Source organism: Cynoglossus semilaevis, chromosome 2 (genome assembly GCF_000523025.1).
Source record: "Cynoglossus semilaevis isolate Cse_v1.0 chromosome 2, Cse_v1.0, whole genome shotgun sequence".
Taxonomy (NCBI): Eukaryota; Metazoa; Chordata; class Actinopteri; order Pleuronectiformes; family Cynoglossidae; genus Cynoglossus; species Cynoglossus semilaevis.
The window spans coordinates 10470493-10490807 of record NC_024308.1 but is presented as its reverse complement, the minus strand read 5'-3'; the positions used below and the strand labels follow the sequence as shown (position 1 = coordinate 10490807).

The 20315-nt window shown below is 36.3% G+C and overlaps 2 protein-coding genes across 3 annotated transcripts; both read left to right on the top strand.

The window, feature by feature from the left end:
• The first annotated feature begins 92 nt into the window (after window positions 1-92).
• Window positions 93-15346, top strand: exoc2 (exocyst complex component 2). Of its 2 annotated transcripts, none has more exons than XM_008336919.3 (28): window positions 93-207; window positions 1281-1438; window positions 1605-1781; window positions 2030-2156; window positions 2366-2479; window positions 2998-3122; window positions 3289-3369; window positions 3870-4015; window positions 4299-4380; window positions 4488-4590; window positions 5111-5229; window positions 5597-5710; window positions 5805-5929; window positions 6564-6632; window positions 7099-7256; window positions 7366-7487; window positions 7909-7970; window positions 8146-8226; window positions 8654-8713; window positions 9597-9655; window positions 9759-9828; window positions 10303-10419; window positions 10718-10859; window positions 11300-11355; window positions 11736-11858; window positions 11999-12060; window positions 12366-12425; window positions 15004-15346. In XM_008336919.3, exons 2-28 carry the CDS (start codon window positions 1321-1323, stop codon window positions 15095-15097), a joined length of 2766 nt encoding a protein of 921 aa, XP_008335141.1. In that variant the 5' UTR covers window positions 93-207; window positions 1281-1320; the 3' UTR covers window positions 15098-15346. The 2 variants fall into 2 exon arrangements, with proteins under 2 accessions (XP_008335141.1, XP_008335148.1); XM_008336926.3 differs by having other exon boundaries at window positions 190-325; window positions 15004-15097.
• Window positions 15347-15497: 151 nt separating this feature from the next.
• On the top strand, window positions 15498-20303 carry LOC103398322 (zinc finger protein 771). The gene is made up of 3 exons (XM_008336907.3): window positions 15498-15843; window positions 16240-17677; window positions 18685-20303. The coding sequence occupies exons 2-3, from the start codon at window positions 16243-16245 to the stop codon at window positions 18747-18749; spliced, it is 1500 nt and encodes a 499-aa protein (XP_008335129.1). The 5' UTR covers window positions 15498-15843; window positions 16240-16242; the 3' UTR covers window positions 18750-20303.
• Window positions 20304-20315: the final 12 nt, after the last annotated feature.

Sequence of the window (20315 nt, the reverse complement as noted above, 5' to 3'; positions counted from 1 at the left end):
TTAAGTACTTTTTTTTTTTTTTACATTTTTACTAAATGGTGAATATAAAATAATATATATAATATAAATGTAAAAGGTAGGTTACAAATAACCACCAGCAGGTGGCAGTACAATTATTTCATGGACATCGGTTGCCAACAAACTAAAACGAAGAAGAGAAGACGCCAAAACAAAGGGAATGGTAGCGTCGGTTAAGCTAGTCCTACTGTAAGTCCCTTTTTTATACGCCGCTGAAAATACAATTTCGGTTTACTTAGTTCTTCAGAGGGATAACTTACTTATGGTTAAGATGAGAACTTGTAGCAGGCGTTGTTAAACCTTCCAGGTAATGTATCGTGTTTAGTGCTTTAAACAGGCCAGCTCAAGCTAACGATAGCTAACGATAGCTTCGCTACAATTCGATTTATGCACATATACGTAGATAATCATAATGTTTACAGATCTCTGATGCCGTCAATTGGACAAATAGAGTTAAGTCATGTTCTTCCTGTCGTTTCGCTACATCCTTATTTTATGACAGTAAAATAGTAGTCTAATAAGTGAAAACAGGAGCACAACTAGACTCTGTAATGTACAATTTACCTTGTTTAAACTACAGTTTATTTTCGATAATGAATAAAATAAACTGACATCGTTTTCCAATGCGTTTCATTAAAATATCGGCGAAAATTGCCATTATAAACAAATGTGTAAGCAATACGATGTGTCTGCACGGATCTATTCTTTGTCTGCCTGTGAATGTTTAATGCACGAGTTTTTATCACAACATGTTTCATTATTGGAGTAACTCATGACATAACATCATGACATTAACATTATGACATAACAACATATAACTTAAGGCAACGTGTTACCTTTTAATGTTTACATTTGGATGTAATGAAGCGTTTAGCACACTAGGCCCTGTTGTTTGGGATACTCGAGAATTACAGAAGAAAAGATTGCGCTGATTTATCTGTTTTTGTAAATTATCAGTGTCGTGTTGTCAGTATTATTTTTTATTGTTTGTGGGCAGTGTGTCCTGGTTATTTAATAAGATCCAAACTGCTGGTACCAATAACAAGTACAGACGAGAAACTGCTTTCTATCTGAACTCCCGTCTGTTTTGATTTTTAGCTTCTGCTTAAAGTTCAGCAATTGTGAAATGAGAGCAAATGTATATATTTAACAGACTGGAATTTAAATTTTAATTAGCTTGTATAAAAAATTAACATCACCACGTGCTTCATGTTTACTTCTGTGTTAAATTTCTGTTCCCATTGTTTGCTTTTTTTGTTTAGGTACTAATTTAACTTGGGTTACTGTTTGCCAAAAGCTGCCATGTCTCGAGTCCTTCAACCCCCACTAGTCACAGGTATCTCACCCAAAGAGGGACCATCATGGACCAAAGTTACCATTCGGGGTGAAAACCTTGGCACAGGCCCTGCAGACCTGATTGGTAATTGATAATCAAAATGTACTGCAACACAGCCTTTAAAATGCTATAGTTCAGTTTAGTTGTTACCTATGTGTGTTGAACGTTTTCCTATATTGTCTGTATTGTATTACATTGGTCATACTTTTGACCTGACACTTTTTCAAACTTCCCTGTTTTGTTCTGTCAGGCCTGTCCATCTGTGGCCACAACTGTCTGCTCACAGCAGAGTGGATGTCAGCCAGTAAGATAGTGTGCCGTGTGGGTCCTGCCAAAGATGACAAGGGAGAGATCATTGTCACCACCAAGTCTGGTGGACTTGGCACTTCTACAGTGTCATTCAAACTGTTGAGGCCAGAGAGGATTGGTAAGACACAGGAAACAAACAATACAGTAGGAATGTCTTTAAGAATGTATACAGTTGACATTTGTTCTTACTGTGTTTTGCCTTTAATTCAGCATTAAATTGTATAGGTAAACTTAGGGATAAATTGATCATCACTTTCACAAATAGGTGTTTACTGAACCGGCTTAACATTATGAGGCCCTGTGATTATTGACATATTTTGGGAAGTGTTGTACAGCGCTGTGAAGTGTTTGGTATCCGTCCCACAGGTATCCTGGATCAGTCTGCTGTGTGGGTGAATGAGATGAACTACTACGACATGAGGGCCGACCGCAACAAAGGAATCTCTCCTCTCTCCCTACGACCCAGTAATCCACTGGGCATCGAAATAGAAAAGTACTTTGGATGATATTGAGATCAAAATATGCCTGTGAACCAATAAATTGCAATCTCATGTCAAATTCTTACCAAGCAGCTGAAAAAAGTAACCTTTGTAATTATAAGTGTGCATACTGAAAAATATCAGTGTTCTTTCTAATTAGCTATAGAAATGTAATTGTCTTAGCTCTAAAACTGTTTCCACCTTTCCTTCCTGTCTGTCCCAGAGGTAAAGTCCCTCAGACTCACATGGACCAGACGTTTCCAGGGATGAGCGGAGACTTTACCAATGAAAATTTCTCTGCCACCTGGTACCTCATTGAGAACCATGAAGGATCCAGGTAGGTTCTCTAGCACCTACACATGCACTGCACATTACAAGCAGTTATGAACAATTCTTTTTTTGATGTGGTAAAGGAGTTAAAAATGTCCAGACAGTTGGGTCACATCATCTCTAAAACTAAAACTGCTCTACTATTTGTGTGGTCACTGTACATATTGTAGTGTAAAAAGGTCAAAGAAGGCTCATTGATGCACATTACATTTGGCAAACGCTTTTATCCAAAGTGACTTACAATTTACCTGAAGAGACAGACATTTTTGAAGAAAATAGAATGAATAGAAAATCTGTGGTTAGTTTTTCAATATGTTTGGAGCCCTCTACTGGTCAAGTTACTTTATTGACGAAAACTTGATGTGTGGACGTGCCTAGCATTGATTTAATTGAGTTATGGTATTTTCACATTTGGTTCGCCTATAAATAAAAACAAATTATTTGCACATTTGTCCCTGATATTATTGACAAATAAAGTGTTTTTGTTTTTACCACTGTGCCTTTTATTTATTTATTTTTTCTTAGTTTTGAGCAGTTGAAGATTGCAGCAAGCAACCTGAAGAAACAATCTGCCAAGAAGAATGAAGGGAGTCTTGCCTATGTGAAAGGAGGCCTCAGTACATTCTTTGAGGCCCAGGATGCACTTGCAGGTCAGTCATTATTGTGTCATTGTTTAATATGTCCCACCAGCGATCCTTTGGCCTTTATTAATAAGTTTACTCTTCTCATAAATTAATAAAATTATTGGAGATTTTTAATTAGCAGCGAATAGCTGTGCAGTAATGCGGAAGATTGTTAATTTAATTTGTTTTTCAGCAATACATCAGAGACTGGAGTCTGAAGGCACTGAGAGAGTCAAAGGATCAATGACTCAACAACTAGAAAGCATCCTCAACAGTAAGACAATCGGATACTACCAAATCAGTGCTTTTAATGATTGAATGTTATTATAAACTATTTTTTTATCTCTTTCATTAAATTCTCACTTAGAATTAATTTTGGGTTTTTTTTCAATATGTTTAATTATTGTGCAGGTAATGACTATACTTTGTTGGATATCTTGTACTAACATGGTTTATCACTTACAAAATAGCAATAAATTGACAGGAAAATAATTCTAATCTTATATTAAATATTAATAAAATATTATAAAAACAGTGTACACAAATTAAAATCTTCTGAGATCATGTTCTTTTGCAGAACTTTTTATTTTGTATTTAAAAAAAGACTTGTAAAAAAAAAAAGATTTAAGCTAAGGTGCACAGTATTAGACGTGGAAACCCACGTCTAATACTACAAACTCAAAATCTTCGTACTGTTCGATTTGAACCACCTACTGCTCATGTTTGTTGTCAAACTCTTGGGACACTTTGTTCACCTTGCTATGTTTCCTGTAGGAGCCAGTGACACGGCAGACACCCTCTTCCAGGAAGTGTTGGGGAGGAAGGACAAAGCTGACTCCACACGCAACGCACTAAACGTCCTCCAACGTTTTAAATTTCTTTTTAGTCTTCCACTCAGCATTGAACGGAATATTCAAAAGGTAACCCACACTGACACATTCACTGAAGTATAGGAAACTGTTACAGGAGAAAATAAAAATAAAAAGCGTGTCCTTTGAGTCTAAACCTGAGCTATTAAAAGAATAGTAATTCTACCAGGCAATATATCCAAAATTAAAATATTTTAAATTCCATTTTGTTAACTTTCTCTCTTCTCCCAATAAATGATTTAGTCACCTTTTTTTAAGAAAATATTGCCCATTTAAAAAAAACTAATCTGAGTCGCAGCACTCATCTTAGTGACTTTTTTCTTGTCTTTTCCAGGGAGATTATGATGTGGTGATTAATGACTATGAAAAGGCCAAATCTCTTTTTGGTAAAACTGAGGTCCCCGTCTTTAAAAAGGGTAACTTATCACTTTTTTTACATCAGGAAATTAAACCAATAAAATTTAGTCCACAGACTTGAATAATTTGTCGTTATTTAAATGTTATCTTTGTGTATTCTGTGCAGTGTATGATGAGGTTGAGACAAGAATTGGAGCTTTGAGAAGACTGTTAGTGACCAAACTGCTGCAGACACCATCTACACTGCACGACCAGAAGGTTTACATCAGGTACTAACATTTTATTTTTATATAATGTTTCATATACTGGGCTGATTTTTGCAAATTCAGAATTAGAAAAAAGCTCTGAGTACTTCATTCAGAGAGAATTCTGCCTTAAAAAAAAATCAGGTAAAAACTAAAATACACCCTGGGTGAAATCACAATACCACAAACCCATGTACTAGGTAATGCATACTTTTGACTTATTACTTATATACACAAATAAACTACTTTTTAAACAATACTTTATGATATATAAAAAAAAAGGACAGTTTCTACAGAATACATGATTTCCTTTGAAAGATTGTCATATGCACATACAATATTGGTATAGTACATGACAGTATAATACAGTACTGAATACTCTTAGATCAATGTGGTTGTATCCCATGATAAAATCACATAAGGAAAAGAGAACAGAGGCTCAAACAATAATGTTTAACATCTCAGTGTTGGATTTGTTACTCACAGAAATATTCTGTTTTTTAATCTTTTTGCACCAAAACTTAATGTTTAATTTTTTGCGCAGGTACCTTTCTGACCTTCGTACCCCAGGTGACCCAGCCTGGCAGTGCATTAACGCGCAGCACAGTTGGATCCTGAAACTAATGCTGAACTGCAGAAATGAATTCATCAGTGGCCAGAAAGGTATGTTTTAGGCACTGAAAAAGAAAAAGTAAAATGTTTAGGAGTTTTATCACTATTATGATACAGACGTAAAAGAGTGCTCTCTCTAGATGTGGGTGTCAGGGCTTGACATTCTATCTCATAAGAATTTAACAACTGAATTGGAACAGTCAACCACATGTAAATTATTTGTGGTTAGTATGGCAGTGTGTTAAGACGCAGCAGCTTAGTGCCCTGTAAACAGATCGTTGTTTTACCTACTGTGTATAGTGTTGTTATTTTTTTGTCATGGTACTTTACGTCTGTGAGGAGCCCCTAATCATCGGCAGAGGCTGTAGAAATCTGTTTTGATACAAATTGCTTCTTCCCCTTTTTTGTTCACCTGTAGTCAGTAGTGGAACCCTGGACCTAGAGGGCGAAACCTGTCATGTAACGCCTGGCAGACTTAGCCTTGCTGCATCCTCAAAGAGGCGGGACAGCCTGCAAACATCACAACATGGCAGTGAGGACCTTTTGTTGTTTTGTGCAGTTCACAATCACTGTTTAATGAGTTAATTTATTTTTTTCAATTTTTTCTTTGCCTCTTTATGTACCAGCATGGGACTTTGAAACCCCACAACAGGTCCAGTTTGTTGAGAAGCTGACAGATGTGGTGATCAGTCAGCTCCCGAATTTCTGGAAGCTCTGGATCTCCTATGTTAACGGGAGTCTTTTCAGTGAGGTAAATAATTTAGCAGCTTGAACAAAAAGCTATAACATGGTATTTTTGTTGTTGCAATGGACTGGAAACTATCTAGGGTGTAGCCCCTGCCATTGTCTGTTGACAGTTGGGATTGGCTCCTGCTGCCCCACAACCTTGCAAAGGATTAAATGGTGGTTAATTCATTAATTAAAGTTACATTTATCAAGTCCTAAATGGAAAATTAATTTTTTGAATTTGCATGGTACCTACACAGTTGATGCACAAAATCATAAACCATGTGTGAATTACAAAATAGTAATTAAAGAGTCATATATACCGGTATATTACTATTTTAATTATAATTATTATTATTATTATTTGCTGCTCAGTTTAGTGATGCCTTCTGAAAACTACAAAGGATACGGGATGGACTATTGGGGATAGTTGAGCTGCATGATAATAATATGAAAAATAATTTGAAGAGGAATATATTTGTTTTACCTGAGTTGACAGGTATTGTTATACAGATACACTGCGGCATCAAAAAATTGTTAAGATGAGCATTTTTAGAAGAACTTCTTTTTACCCTGTTTTTGTGATCTTGTTTTGCTCTAGATTGTACTTTTTTGGAATAGTTGATAACCCAGTGTTTTTTTCTTCACATTCTTGATAGACTGGAGAGAAATCTGCTCAAGTGGAGAAATTCAAGAGAAATGCCAGACAGAGACAGAATGACTTCAAGGTAAGTTAGAATCTGTGATTTAGAAGGTTTATGGGTTCAGTGCAAGCGCAGCCCACTGCCCTGGTTTCAGGAAGTGTGATGTTAAACCAACGGATCAAATCGTATAGTCAGTTTTTCTTCTTCTTTCTTCTCCTTTCCAAACACACAACTATATTACCAACCAAAATTCTTAAACCAGTCGACAGGCTGCTCTTGCACTAATTAATACTAAAATGGTCATCAGTTCACTAGAAAACTATTTAAATATCAAGGTTGTTTACAGTAATTAATAATGCAATCAAATAAAATGCTTAAGTTTGTTTGCCTTAAAAAATGTTGTTCCTTTATATTTATAACTGGTTGTTCTGCTAGCTGTAACCTACTACAGTCACTTCTCTAAACAGCTGTTTCCTAATTATATTGTGTTCTGCTAGCTGTAACCTACTACAGTTCCTAATTATATTCTTTGTGCCTTTGTGAATTGTAGAAAATGATTGAGGAAGTTACCAATCAACTGGTGAAGCTGATTCGAGGAGCTCTCCTGCCCACCACCCTGTCACGGGAGGAGATGAGCAGTTATGGATGCTGGAAAAACAAGACTGAAATTACTGGACCTTGGCTCACACAAATTATTCACAATGTCAGGTGTGATATTATTATAAAAAATGTTGAGACTGACTTCATGAACTTTCTTTGCTGTGACATTATGAACCCTTGGCAATGATCTGTGATGTCTTTGTCGTCTCTCATCCAGGAGTTGTCATGAAGCTCTGTCTGCCATGGAAATTCCAAATGATTTGCTCCAAGTGATTCAGGATCTGCTACTGGAGTTAAGAGTTCACTGCCTCATTGTGACTCTGCTGCACACAGCAGAAGGTCAGTTTTGTTAACTTATAAAATGTTAACGTTAACTTATATTTAACTGTGTACTTCAGCTGGGTAGATTTCCTGTGCCAGAGCAAGTTCAACTGTCGACGTTAACTTAAAAACTTTAAATGACAGGGTCAGGTTGTATACGTATATTCTGTTAGCTGTGGTAAATCAAATGAAAGGGTTTGATAACTCTGTTACACAATGTTTGGTCTGAATTAAAAGACCTATTTTACATTAGTATACCAATTCATGTCTTGCCTGAAAACACAGTTTAACATTTGGGATTAGAATTATTTTAGTTATAATGACAATAAAGACTAGTCTATTCTATTATATTTTGTAGTTTGTCAACAGTTTTAGTTTCCTTTTTAAAAGTCTAAATACAAAAATATGATTTACATATTTATCCTTTTTTCGATACTAGATGTGAAGAGACTTGCTGACAAGGAGGACTGGGTCGTAGATAATAAGGGAATTACCAGCCTGGTAAGAATAATTCAATTTAATCCATTAACACTTTTAAGAAAATCATCCATGGGAGTTCTTTAATATAATTTCATAATTACAAATTAATGTCAGCTCATATATCAGATGGAAAAGTCCTCGCATTTATTTTAGCTTGTGTAAATGTGTGTAACTTTTTTTTTTCTTTTTTGGAAAGCCTTCACAGTTTGAACAGTGCATGATCCAGATGCTGCAGTCTCTTAGTGAACCTCTGGAAGTGAAGCCGGGAGAGATCAATGTGAGTTACCCGGAGATACTGTTGTGTAAATCACAGTATGTATTGCACTGAGGCCTGTGTTTAAAATTTAAATTTTTAAATTAAATTAAAAATATTGACAAATCCAGATAGAAATGCTGCATCATGGGTCACAAAAAACCAGTTCCTTCGGACATTATATTCATTATTTTCTCTCTGAATTTTTAAATAGCAAACAAGAAGTATTTTGTATTGTTATAAACAGATTATATTAAATTAAATATGCGATCATTGCAATAATTAAATGTTTCATTTTTATTCTTGGACAATATGACCTGTTGCATATGATTACGTTTTTATATACTGCATAAGGTAATGTGCAATTATGAAAAAAATTGATTTTGACAATTTAGTTTTCCTTTCTGATGTTAACCATTGTGTTATATGTTGCTAACTTTCTTGCCTTTAGGTGTTACAGTTAGACCAGGTCCAGGATCAGGCAACTGAGCTCAGCGTGAGCATCATAAAGGTTAGTCCTGTTGTATCATTCTTTAGTCTAGAAGATCCTTTGTCTGCGTCTACCTTACACTACTTTGTGTTTTTCACTGTAGTCAAATTCCTTAAATGTACACCACTTGTGCAATGTAAACAGGTCTTGATTCAAAATGTTATTTCCAAAATGTATTCAGACTTAATCTTTCTGCTGTAGCTACACAGTGTTGTGAAGATCTGTAAGCCAAAACTGCCCTAGAGTATCAAGACCTGTAAAAGATCAGCGTGTCTGTACTGAGTAATGAGGAAACCTACACCGAAGTTCACCAGCAGAGGTCCAAATACAATATGATATATCACCACCATCTAATCACCCTTTCAACAGCTCTGCACACTAACCACATACACTTTATGTAAAGGGTCTTTTACTGCCCAGGAGATGGCCAGAATTGGCCAGAATTGATCTAATAACCTTATATTATTTTCCATTGGCACATCAAACAATTCTTAGACTTGTATTTTTGACCCTGCAACCACAAATGCCGCTTGTCACTCAAACTGTCTATGGCTGCCAGTGTCAACAGCCCAAATTCTGATCCTTACCAGCCTCAGGAGGCTGAAACCAAGAACACTCTGAAGGAATAGAATCGCAGTTTTCAGCAGGCCCTCACGGTTCATGCCACATCTATTAAACAGTATACCCCACCACTTGATCCACCATTTTACTAGGTGGGGTTCAACAAAGAGGCCAATCCTTCCAGTTACTGTTCTCTATTTTTTTTCTTTTTGGTTGTATCAGATTTTTAGTCTCTTATACAGAAATTGTATTTGGACATTTGTTCTTTTCTGTCTCGTCTTTAGAATAACATTTAATTAGGCTGTTTTTACATCTAACCCTGAAATACATTTATTCAACTCAGGTTTTCATCAACTGCCTAGAGCAACTGAGTAACAAGACAGATGGCATCAATGAATCTCAGTAAGTTAAACTTCTGTGTGTACGCATGTGTGTCCGAGAGAGTGTATGCGTGTGCTTGTTTGTGGAAATGATGTAGTTCATACAACTACTTTATGTTACACAGCAAGGTCGTGTTGGGCTCATCATCTTCAGATTGGTTTAACAACATTCAAGGAGGCTGCAGTCCAACCTCTGTAAGCATCACTATCATTAATCATTTTTTTAAATAAAGAATGATAGTATTTGTATTAGAAAAATTGGCAGCTACGCTGTGTATTATTTTTATTAGTATTAATGACTATTAGTTAAGTTTTCGTTTTCCATACATACTGTACAGATTATTGGACTCTTTGCCTACGCCCATTTAATACAACAGATTCTAATATATCTGTAGTAGTTGTAGTAGTAGTCCTCAGTCTGAGGCTACCTACATATTGTGACTTACCGTAAATATTTTTTGTCAAACAAATACCACCGGACCTTTTCTTTGACAAATGTATTAACCTGCCTAAATGTTTTCCTTAATGCTACATATACAGAAATGTAAAATTTAGATGGATTTGGAAACTTCAAATGTACCACTAGATAGATCGTTAGATATACTTTATTGATCCCAAGCTGGGAAATGACAGCGTATTAGTAAAGCCGTGTATTTCATGTGTTTGCAGCAACAGCGTCTGCTGATCATCCTCAGTAACTGCCAATATCTGGAGAGACACACCTTTCTGAACTTGATCAATCACTTTGAGACACACAGCTTCGCAGGAGCAGAGAAGATCGCACGAGTCAGTGCATAAATGTTTACATAATTAAACTGCTTAAGTATATATTCAGCAGCTCTGCCTCACAATGTTCTTCAGTTATGTGTTGAGCTACATGTCGGTTCTTTGTGAGTTATATTTACTTTATCTATTAATTACCAATACATCATAAGTCATTAGAAAATAATTGACAGAAAATATTTATACGTACATGTTCATGAAAGTGTCTGACTACATATTTTATTTGCCTGAAGATTCATTTCCTCTTTGGTAAGTTATTATATTTTTATTAATTGTGTATCTTCTGATGATTACCTGTCAGGTGAGCATGGATGCTGTTCGAGAACTGGACCACAACCTGTTTGAAACTTACATTGAGAGACGTGCTGACCCCATCACAGGCTCATTGGAGCCTGGCATCTACAATGGATGGTTTGACTGGAGACACTGCCCAGCACCCACAGGTTTGGAGCAGCAGCAGAGTCTCTGTCTGATTAAACCTTTCTCAGGAACTACATTGTTTTTTTATAGCAGGGAAATTCCAGAAGTTTTAACTGCTCATAGTAAAGTTTATATATATATAGAATAGAACAGAATAGAATAGAATAGAATAGAATAGAATAGAATAGAATAGCCTTTATTGTCTTTGTACAGTGTACAACGAGATTTGAGCGCTACTCACTTGGTGCAAAAAAGAGTAGAAGACAATATATCAAACAATCAAGTAGCAAAAACAACAAGTAGGTACTAAACAACAAAGTAGGTACTAAAGTAGTATATGTATAATATATATAGTTGTCATATTAAGGATTACTTCAGATACCTTCTTGGAATCTTGTTTTTTCTCATGTCTTTATTTCCCTTACCTGGCTTGTGATGTGGTTTTTGGTCTTCTCTTCATCAGGTGTGAGGAACTACCTTAAAGAAGCTCTGGTCAACATCATTGCAGTACACGCTGAGGTAGGCTGCTGCTGAATTATCTTCTAATTCTTTTAGGTGAATTGTCCAACTGCAATTTGACTTTATTCCTGCTCACAAATAACGTAATGTCTGATTATTGAAAAACGTTAAGTGTATAAAAGAGATTAGCAGCTACTGGGATCCAGCTCACCAGCCTAATGCTTCAACTTAACAGTTATTTATTTATATTTTAATTTATTACTGACCATGTAAAGGTAAGGCTCGAATGGTAAGCGATTTATCTCAAGGCTGTATGTGAGGAAAACAGAAACAGAACAATAAGTTATCTTAGTCGGTTAGAAAGCTTGCGTAAAATGACTTACATTTCATATTCCTGATACATTGATGGCAAACCTTTTATTTTTCTCGTTTTCTCTCAGGTCTTTTCTGTCTCTAAGGATTTGGTGCCTCGGGTTTTGTCTAAGATTGTTGAGTCTGTTGCAGATGAGATGTGTCGTATTATGCAGTGTGTTTCATCTTTCAGCCGAAATGGAGCCCTGCAGGTACATGCAGCTGAAACAAATACAAACCCCCTGGTTGATGAGTTGACATTGTATTAATTTACATTTTATATACAGTATATAAATATATCAGCCTAATCAATGTTTCCTTTCATTCCCAATCCATCTTTTTCTATCTTCAGGCTCATCTTGAAATCTCTGCTCTCAGAGATGCCTTAGCTTCATACCTAAATGCTGAAAGCAAGTAAGTGCTGCACAAGAGACACAAACACAGTGGCACCTACATACAGTATCAGTAATCTTGAAACATTTTTTTTGAGGAACTCACCACCTTGGGGGACGAGGCACAGATATTCTGTGGATGTATACTTCCTTGTTATTTAGATTAATAACGTTGTTGTGGCACTTTGTCCACATTTTGTGGGTAATTAGAATTTAATTATGGTCAGAGTAGCATTAGGAATAAAAAGACTGTGACAGTCTGTCCAGAGTAAAGGTTACGTTTAGACATGTACACTATTTGTAAGACAGTTTTTTTTTGTCATACAGGAGTTGTTTCAACCAAGCTCTGGAAACCATACCTCAGATACACAGTGGATCTGACAAGAAGTAAGTTTCATGCATGTCTTTAGGAAAACGCATTGTCAATTAATCAGGAAACTATTATTTTAGTATATTACTGTGGTCAATGGTTGATATACCAAAAAGGTATATTTTTCTGAATTTATACCGTACATTTTTGTAATTGCTATGTATTTTAAAGCAATTTAGTCATTTTTGAGAAACTTTTATTTTCAGAGATTTATTCAGGAACTTATTGGTATAGTATTTTACTGTGATCAAAGGTTGGGGTACCGAAAAAGTATATTTTTTCTGAATTTTAACCACAGAAATGGACATAGCTAAGTATTTTAAGGCAAATGAGTGTATTTTTAGTCATTTTTGAGAAACTTTTATTTTCGGAGATTTGTTCAGGATCTTATTGGTATAGTATTTAAGGGTGATCAAAAGTTGACATTTCCAAAAAAGTATATTTTTTCTGAATTTTAACCACAGAAATGGACACAGCTAAGTATTTTAAGGCAAATGAGTGTATTTTTAGTCATTTTTGAGAAACTTTTATTTTCGGAGATTTGTTCAGGATCTTATTGGTATAGTATTTAAGGGTGATCAAAAGTTGACATTTCCAAAAAAGTATATTTTTTCTGAATTTTAACCACAAAAATGGACATAGCTAAGTATTTTAAGGCAAATGAGTGTATTTTTAGTCATTTTTGAGAAACTTTTATTTTCGGAGATTTGTTCAGGATCTTATTGGTATAGTATTTAAGGGTGATCAAAAGTTGACATTTCCAAAAAAGTATATTTTTTCTGAATTTTAACCACAAAAATGGACATAGCTAAGTATTTTAAGGCAAATGAGTGTATTTTTAGTCATTTTTGAGAAACTTTTATTTTCGGAGATTTGTTCAGGATCTTATTGGTATAGTATTTCAGTGTAATCAAAAGTTGGCATTTCCAAAAAAGTAAATTTTTCTGAATTTTAACCACAGAAATGGACATAGCTAAGTATTTTAAGGCAAATGAGTGTATTTTTAGTCATTTTTGAGAAACTTTTATTTTCGGAGATTTGTTCAGGATCTTATTGGTATAGTATTTAAGGGTGATCAAAAGTTGACATTTCCAAAAAAGTATATTTTTTCTGAATTTTAACCACAGAAATGGACATAGCTAAGTATTTTAAGGCAAATGAGTGTATTTTTAGTCATTTTTGAGAAACTTTTATTTTCGGAGATTTGTTCAGGATCTTATTGGTATAGTATTTAAGGGTGATCAAAAGTTGACATTTCCAAAAAAGTATATTTTTTCTGAATTTTAACCACAGAAATGGACACAGCTAAGTATTTTAAGGCAAATGAGTGTATTTTTAGTCATTTTTGAGAAACTTTTATTTTCGGAGATTTGTTCAGGATCTTATTGGTATAGTATTTAAGGGTGATCAAAAGTTGACATTTCCAAAAAAGTATATTTTTTCTGAATTTTAACCACAGAAATGGACATAGCTAAGTATTTTAAGGCAAATGAGTGTATTTTTAGTCATTTTTGAGAAACTTTTATTTTCGGAGATTTGTTCAGGATCTTATTGGTATAGTATTTAAGGGTGATCAAAAGTTGACATTTCCAAAAAAGTATATTTTTTCTGAATTTTAACCACAGAAATGGACATAGCTAAGTATTTTAAGGCAAATGAGTGTATTTTTAGTCATTTTTGAGAAACTTTTATTTTCGGAGATTTGTTCAGGATCTTATTGGTATAGTATTTAAGGGTGATCAAAAGTTGACATTTCCAAAAAAGTATATTTTTTCTGAATTTTAACCACAGAAATGGACATAGCTAAGTATTTTAAGGCAAATGAGTGTATTTTTAGTCATTTTTGAGAAACTTTTATTTTCGGAGATTTATTCAGGAACTTATTGGTATAGTATTTTACTGTGATCAAAGGTTGGGGTACCGAAAATGTATATTTTTTCTGAATTTTAACCACAGAAATGGACATAGCTAAGTATTTTAAGGCAAATGAGTGTATTTTTAGTCATTTTTGAGAAACTTTTATTTTCGGAGATTTATTCAGGAACTTATTGGTATAGTATTTTACTGTGATCAAAGGTTGGGGTACCGAAAAAGTATATTTTTTCTGAATTTTAACCACAGAAATGGACCTAGCTAAGTATTTTAAGGCAAATTAGTGTATTTTTAGTCATTTTTTAGAAACTTTTTTTTTCGGAGATTTGTTCAGGAACTTATTGGTATAGTATTTTACTGTGATCAAAGGTTGATGTACCAAAAAAGTATATTTTTTCTGAATTTTAACCACAGAAATGGACATAGCTAAGTATTTTAGGCAAATTAGTGTATTTTTAGTCATTTTTGAGAAACTTTTATTTTCTGAGATTTGTTCAGGAACTTATTGGTATAGTATTTTACTGTGATCAAAGGTTGGTGTACTGAAAAAGTATATTTTTTCTGAATTTAACCACAGAAATGGACATAGCTAAATATTTCAAAGCAAATGAGTGTATTTTTAATCATTTTTGAGAAACTTTTATGTTCTGAGATTTGTTCAGGAACTTATTGGTATAGTATTTTACTGTGATCTCACTGTGAAATTTTCATTTCTATTTTCAGGATACTGGAGGAGCTGTTGAACAAGTATAAGAGTAATATGCACCTTCAGCTCACCTGCTTCCACTCTTCTGCCCTTCAGCCCATAAAGAGATAAATGGGCTTCTGTTATCTCTGCCATCATCATGTTTCCTGCTTTTTTGTGCAATATTTTTATATTCAGTCTTTCCTCTAGAAGATTGAACACATTAGTCTTTTTTAAACCCCCCCCCCCCCCCCCCAAAAAAAAAATAGCACCCAAAGCACGTTAATTATCAAGTTGTGGCTCAACATCAGGAACTCAAATTTTCCATTAATGATTTTGTCCTGTGACATTTAATTTCACCAATAAACACGATTAGATCCACTTTCCAACATGTTTGTTTCCACTGCCACTTCTGTTTCCTGTGGTTAATTATTAATAATACTACAGTGTTTTGAATGTTGGCCAGTAGGTGTTACCATTGGTCAATATTTTCAGATTTTATAAATGAAGTGAAAACTTATGTGTGTAGTTGGTGTTGGTTAGTGTGCTTTGTCTTTGAGCTGTTTAAATAGATGGATGTATTTATGTTTATGTGCATATGAGATGCACAGTAGATAGAGCTACATACATATATAGCTGGAACGGTAGATAATCTACAAGCTGTACCTCACAAGCTCAGTAAGATGAGCTGTGGAAAAGAAAACCGAGCCAGACTCACGGAATCCTGCCTGCTGCTGAGGAGCAGGATATACGCTGACTTGGAAGTGACAGCTGCCAAGTTCCTCCCCTTACACCCCTGGAAATTTCACATATAGACACTGGGGGTTATAGTTTATGACTACTTACAGGATTCAACCTGCTGAAAAACAGATCTTGGGGTAAGTGGTTTCTCTTTGATTTCTTTTTTAACTGTAAATAAAATCATATAATATAGGTTGTTTATTGCATTCAGAGTGGGAGATGAGTCTCCCACACTGGTTTGGTTTCATTTTAACCAAAGTTAACAGCATTAACTTTGGTTAAAATTAAAAAAGAAAGAAAATCAAAGTGACTTACTTGTCATCCTGACGCACAATGAAATGTAACCTCTGTGTTTAACCCATCACCATGGTGAACAGGGGCAGCTCAGGCACCCCTGCGGTGGCATGCTCAGTCCGACTCAATGGCAACTTGACAGCTGGTGGAATTGAACCTGCACACGTTTACTTGCTTAACATTACAATAAATTAAATCGTCTAAGGCTTATTTCTTGTTTTATTTCCCTATCATTTTAGGATATGCTGTGCTGTTTCATGACCTCGGCAATGGCAGACAAAATAGTATTAATCACAGAGGGTCGCAAGGAACCTTGGGAGGAACTCAAAGACGAACACACACTATTCAACTCTCACAATGGGATCAGCAGTAATAACCCGGATATGGATTCAGGTTCAGGAAGCGACGATGTTCCGGTTCTTTATCTGAACCCTCGAACACCCAGACTGTCTCTGGTGGAGAGGTTTCCTGACCTGACTCTGGGAGAAAAAACTGTGGGGTTGTGCAAGAACCAAGATCCAAATGTTCAAGAATGGTCACAATTCAGTGATTCTCTTGAAAACAGCAAAAACCACAAGTGGAGCATACTTCTGAATGCCACGCAAAGTAATAATTCCAAACATGAGCGAGGTCTCAGCGTAAGAGAGGACTCCTCAGCTGAACTACAGCCATCTGAGCTGGAGGAGAAACAGGAACCAACTCTGGGTGGAGGGGGGATCAAGGACAACAGGTGGGAGAAAAGCAGGCCTGTAAAAACACTACACAAAGTAAATGGAAACGAGAAAATCTCTCGACTTTTTGTCACAATGAAAAAACATGTAGTGGATGACACGGTGCATCGTCCTTTCAAGTGTCCACACTGTGACTGGGCCTTTAAGAAGCTGTGCAACCTGCAGAGTCACTTACAGATACACAGTGGCCTCAAGCCCCATGTGTGTGACATCTGTGGGAAGGCTTACTCACACCAGGGGACACTGCAGCAGCACAAGCGTCTTCACACTGGTGAGAGACCATACCGCTGCCCCTTTTGCATCAAGACCTACATCTGGTCTTCAGACTATCGCAAGCACATCAGAACCCACACAGGGGAAAAGCCCTATGTCTGCGACAGCTGTGGCAAGGACTTCATCCGCTCCTCTGACCTGCGGAAGCACGAGCGTAACATGCATACAAACAACAAGCCCTTCCCCTGCACCCACTGTGGCAAGACCTTCAATAAACCACTCTCCTTGAAGCGCCACGAGCGCCAGCACCTCGGGGAGAGACCTTTCTCCTGTCCGGACTGCGGCAAAACATTCACGCTGCCCAGCCGACTGGAGGAGCACCGCAAGGTCCACGCAGGGGTGCGTCCTTATGTGTGCTCCGTCTGCTCCAAGTGCTTTACCAAGTCCTCCAACCTGGCCGAACACGAGGCCATCCACAGCGGTGCGCGGCCCTTCAAATGCACAGAGTGCGGCGTCTCATTTGCCATGGCCTCACGCCTCGTTCGTCACCAGTATGTCCACAATAAGGAGAAGCTGCTGAGCTGCGCAGCCTGCAGCAAGAACTTCAGCCAGCCTGAAACCCTCAGGCTCCACCAGGAGCAGAGATGTGCCGGAAGGATCTTTGTCTGTGTGGACTGTCACAAATCCTTCCAGTGTGCTGCCAAACTGGCCCGGCACATGCTGGACCACAGAGGTGCCAGTACCTGACACTGTTTCCACAACATAACCATCAGTGACCAGTACTACTGACTTGATTTACGAGCTACAGAATAACAGTGTTTATTTTTACTTTACTTTAGTTTAACTTGTACTTTAACTTGTTTTAGAAACATATTTGTATCTTTAGCCTGTCTGCTTACTGATTTGAATCGATCAAACAAACCAATATATGTGTCCACAAAAATATAACCCATGTCCTCACGTGTACTTAAAAGTCACTTCATGCAGGATACTCTACATGCCAAAGACACTGTGTTCTGCTAAGACGTCTGTGCTCCTGCCTACCTATAAACCTAATATATCCACAGCCCATTTATATCACAGGGTAGGTATGACTCACAGAGCTATGCACTGTAAACCTCCCCACCCCCACCCCCCAAAAAAACAACCAAAAAAACCCAAAAAAAAACAACAAGCAACAAATCTCTATTATCTCTATTCTTGCAAAAAGTAAATATTCATATTCTCTCCACCAGCGGTCCACAGAGACTTCTGGGAAACACACCAGGTGTAGATGATCTATTTGTCATGAAACCTGTCAGCAAATGTATTTCAAGCTGATGCCACTGATATCGCTGCTTATAAAAGTGATAAAACATGTGGATCATATAAATTTTCAAGGTGCAGAAGTGTTAAACACTAAACTAAACTAAGCCAGGATTTCTCTGCAGCATAAGTGGATAATATACAGACGCACATAATAAGGACTCCCTTGGAACTCTATGTATTTAACACCTTGTTCAAACTGATCTAATGGTATTTTACAATGAACGACACACAAGAAAAACACTTCAACACTTTATGGTAAATGTGAAGCTACAATTTATGTTGTATCCAAAAAAGCAATGAGAGCACTTCAGCTATAACACTAACATTTATACAGACATATGAGATTAACTGGTGAGGCCTAACAGCAGTAACATATTTGAACAAATACCAAATAATATCAAATATAATTCTGTCTTTTTCTTTTTTTTTTAGCCCTTGATAACCATCATAGACATGGTCAGTGGAAGTCTGAAGCCAATCCCAGCAGCCAACGGTGATATCCAGAGAGAAACAACTATTTAAATATATACGTTTATATCTATAGTCATTTTGTACTAATGTACAATTCCAGTCTGTCAGGAGGAACACAAATTACAAATGCTCAGCCAGGATTCAGGGAGTGTGCACTCTTGTCTGAGTGCTAATCACCTTGTATAATTCAATTATGGCCTTAATTTAGCTGGGGTTTCCAGTTACATAAGCTGTAGCTGACATTTCCAAATATGGCGTCTGAGATTGACCTGGTCCTTTGAAATGTCATCATCATGGATGAACCAGTTTAGTTCCAGCCAATAAATAGATTTCTGATCTTTAACTGCACTTTCAATACACATAGCTGTCCAGCAGACAGGGACTGCCGTCACACTGGCGTGTCCAGGCACTTCCTGTTTGGGACCACATGGTCACACTGACTACTGTCAGTGGTACTGTGTAGACCAGTGGGTGGTTTTTTTTACCCCCTTGAAAAGTAATCCAAAGTCAACTAAGGTCATATTTATGGAAACAACATTTAAGGAAATAACAATCTAAACACTGATGATGAAATGGTTGTAATTATTGAACAAAACATCAATATCATTCTGGTTTATTGCCGAGGAACCCAATATTGCATATTGTGGTCATGTCATATTGCTACTGTTACAAATTTACAGATTCATATTTTTTATTAATCATTATTACATAATTCATAAATGATAATATTCAAGGCCTGACGATGCTCTATCACAGCATTCAAGCAACCAACCCTCTATCTGTACAATACTTAGAAATAAAAATTGCTTTGATCAATGAATTAATAAAAATGACTAACTCTGCATGTGATTAAGTTCTGACACATTACAGGCAGGAACAGGAAGTGTTGTGTGCAGTGATCTGAGGTCTGGCAGCTGCAGCGTGGTGACTGCACACTCATGGTAAAAGGAGACACTGTCTGCGATGTTGTCACTTTCTCTACGGTAAGTGAGAGGACCACAGTTTGGAATGTCAGCTATTTCTGGGCAAAGAGACTTGATTCAGCGTTTTCTCTAATTGGTAACAGTGGCTCAAACACACACAATTTATTAGCCAAAGATCCCGCCCTGATACTGGATGATCATCAGTCCATGAAATAATAATAATGAGCCCTAAAACACAAGACAATATTTGCTTCTTTTCAAGGTTTAGTGTCATAAAATGTATACAATATACACACATATATATATCTATATATGTGTGTATATACATATGCATATCTGTATATTCATTTATATTTATCAAGACATTTTGCTGCAAGGTGTGACTGCTTGAAACCATTGTGTACTTGGTTTCACTGAAGATGTACAGGAAGTGTTGTTACCTTCAAATTGTATACACATACACACCTCTGATTTTACAATATGTTTTAATTTTTCCTACAATTAATAGTAATTCTAACGTAATTACTATCAATGGATAGTGAGGAAAGCAGTCACTGTGGTTATGTAAGGATTATGATAGTATCGAAGGTAAGTTGTAGCCATAATTATTACAGAACATTCCTCCCTCTGCTGGACTGCAATCACTTTTTATTTTTATGCATATTTTCA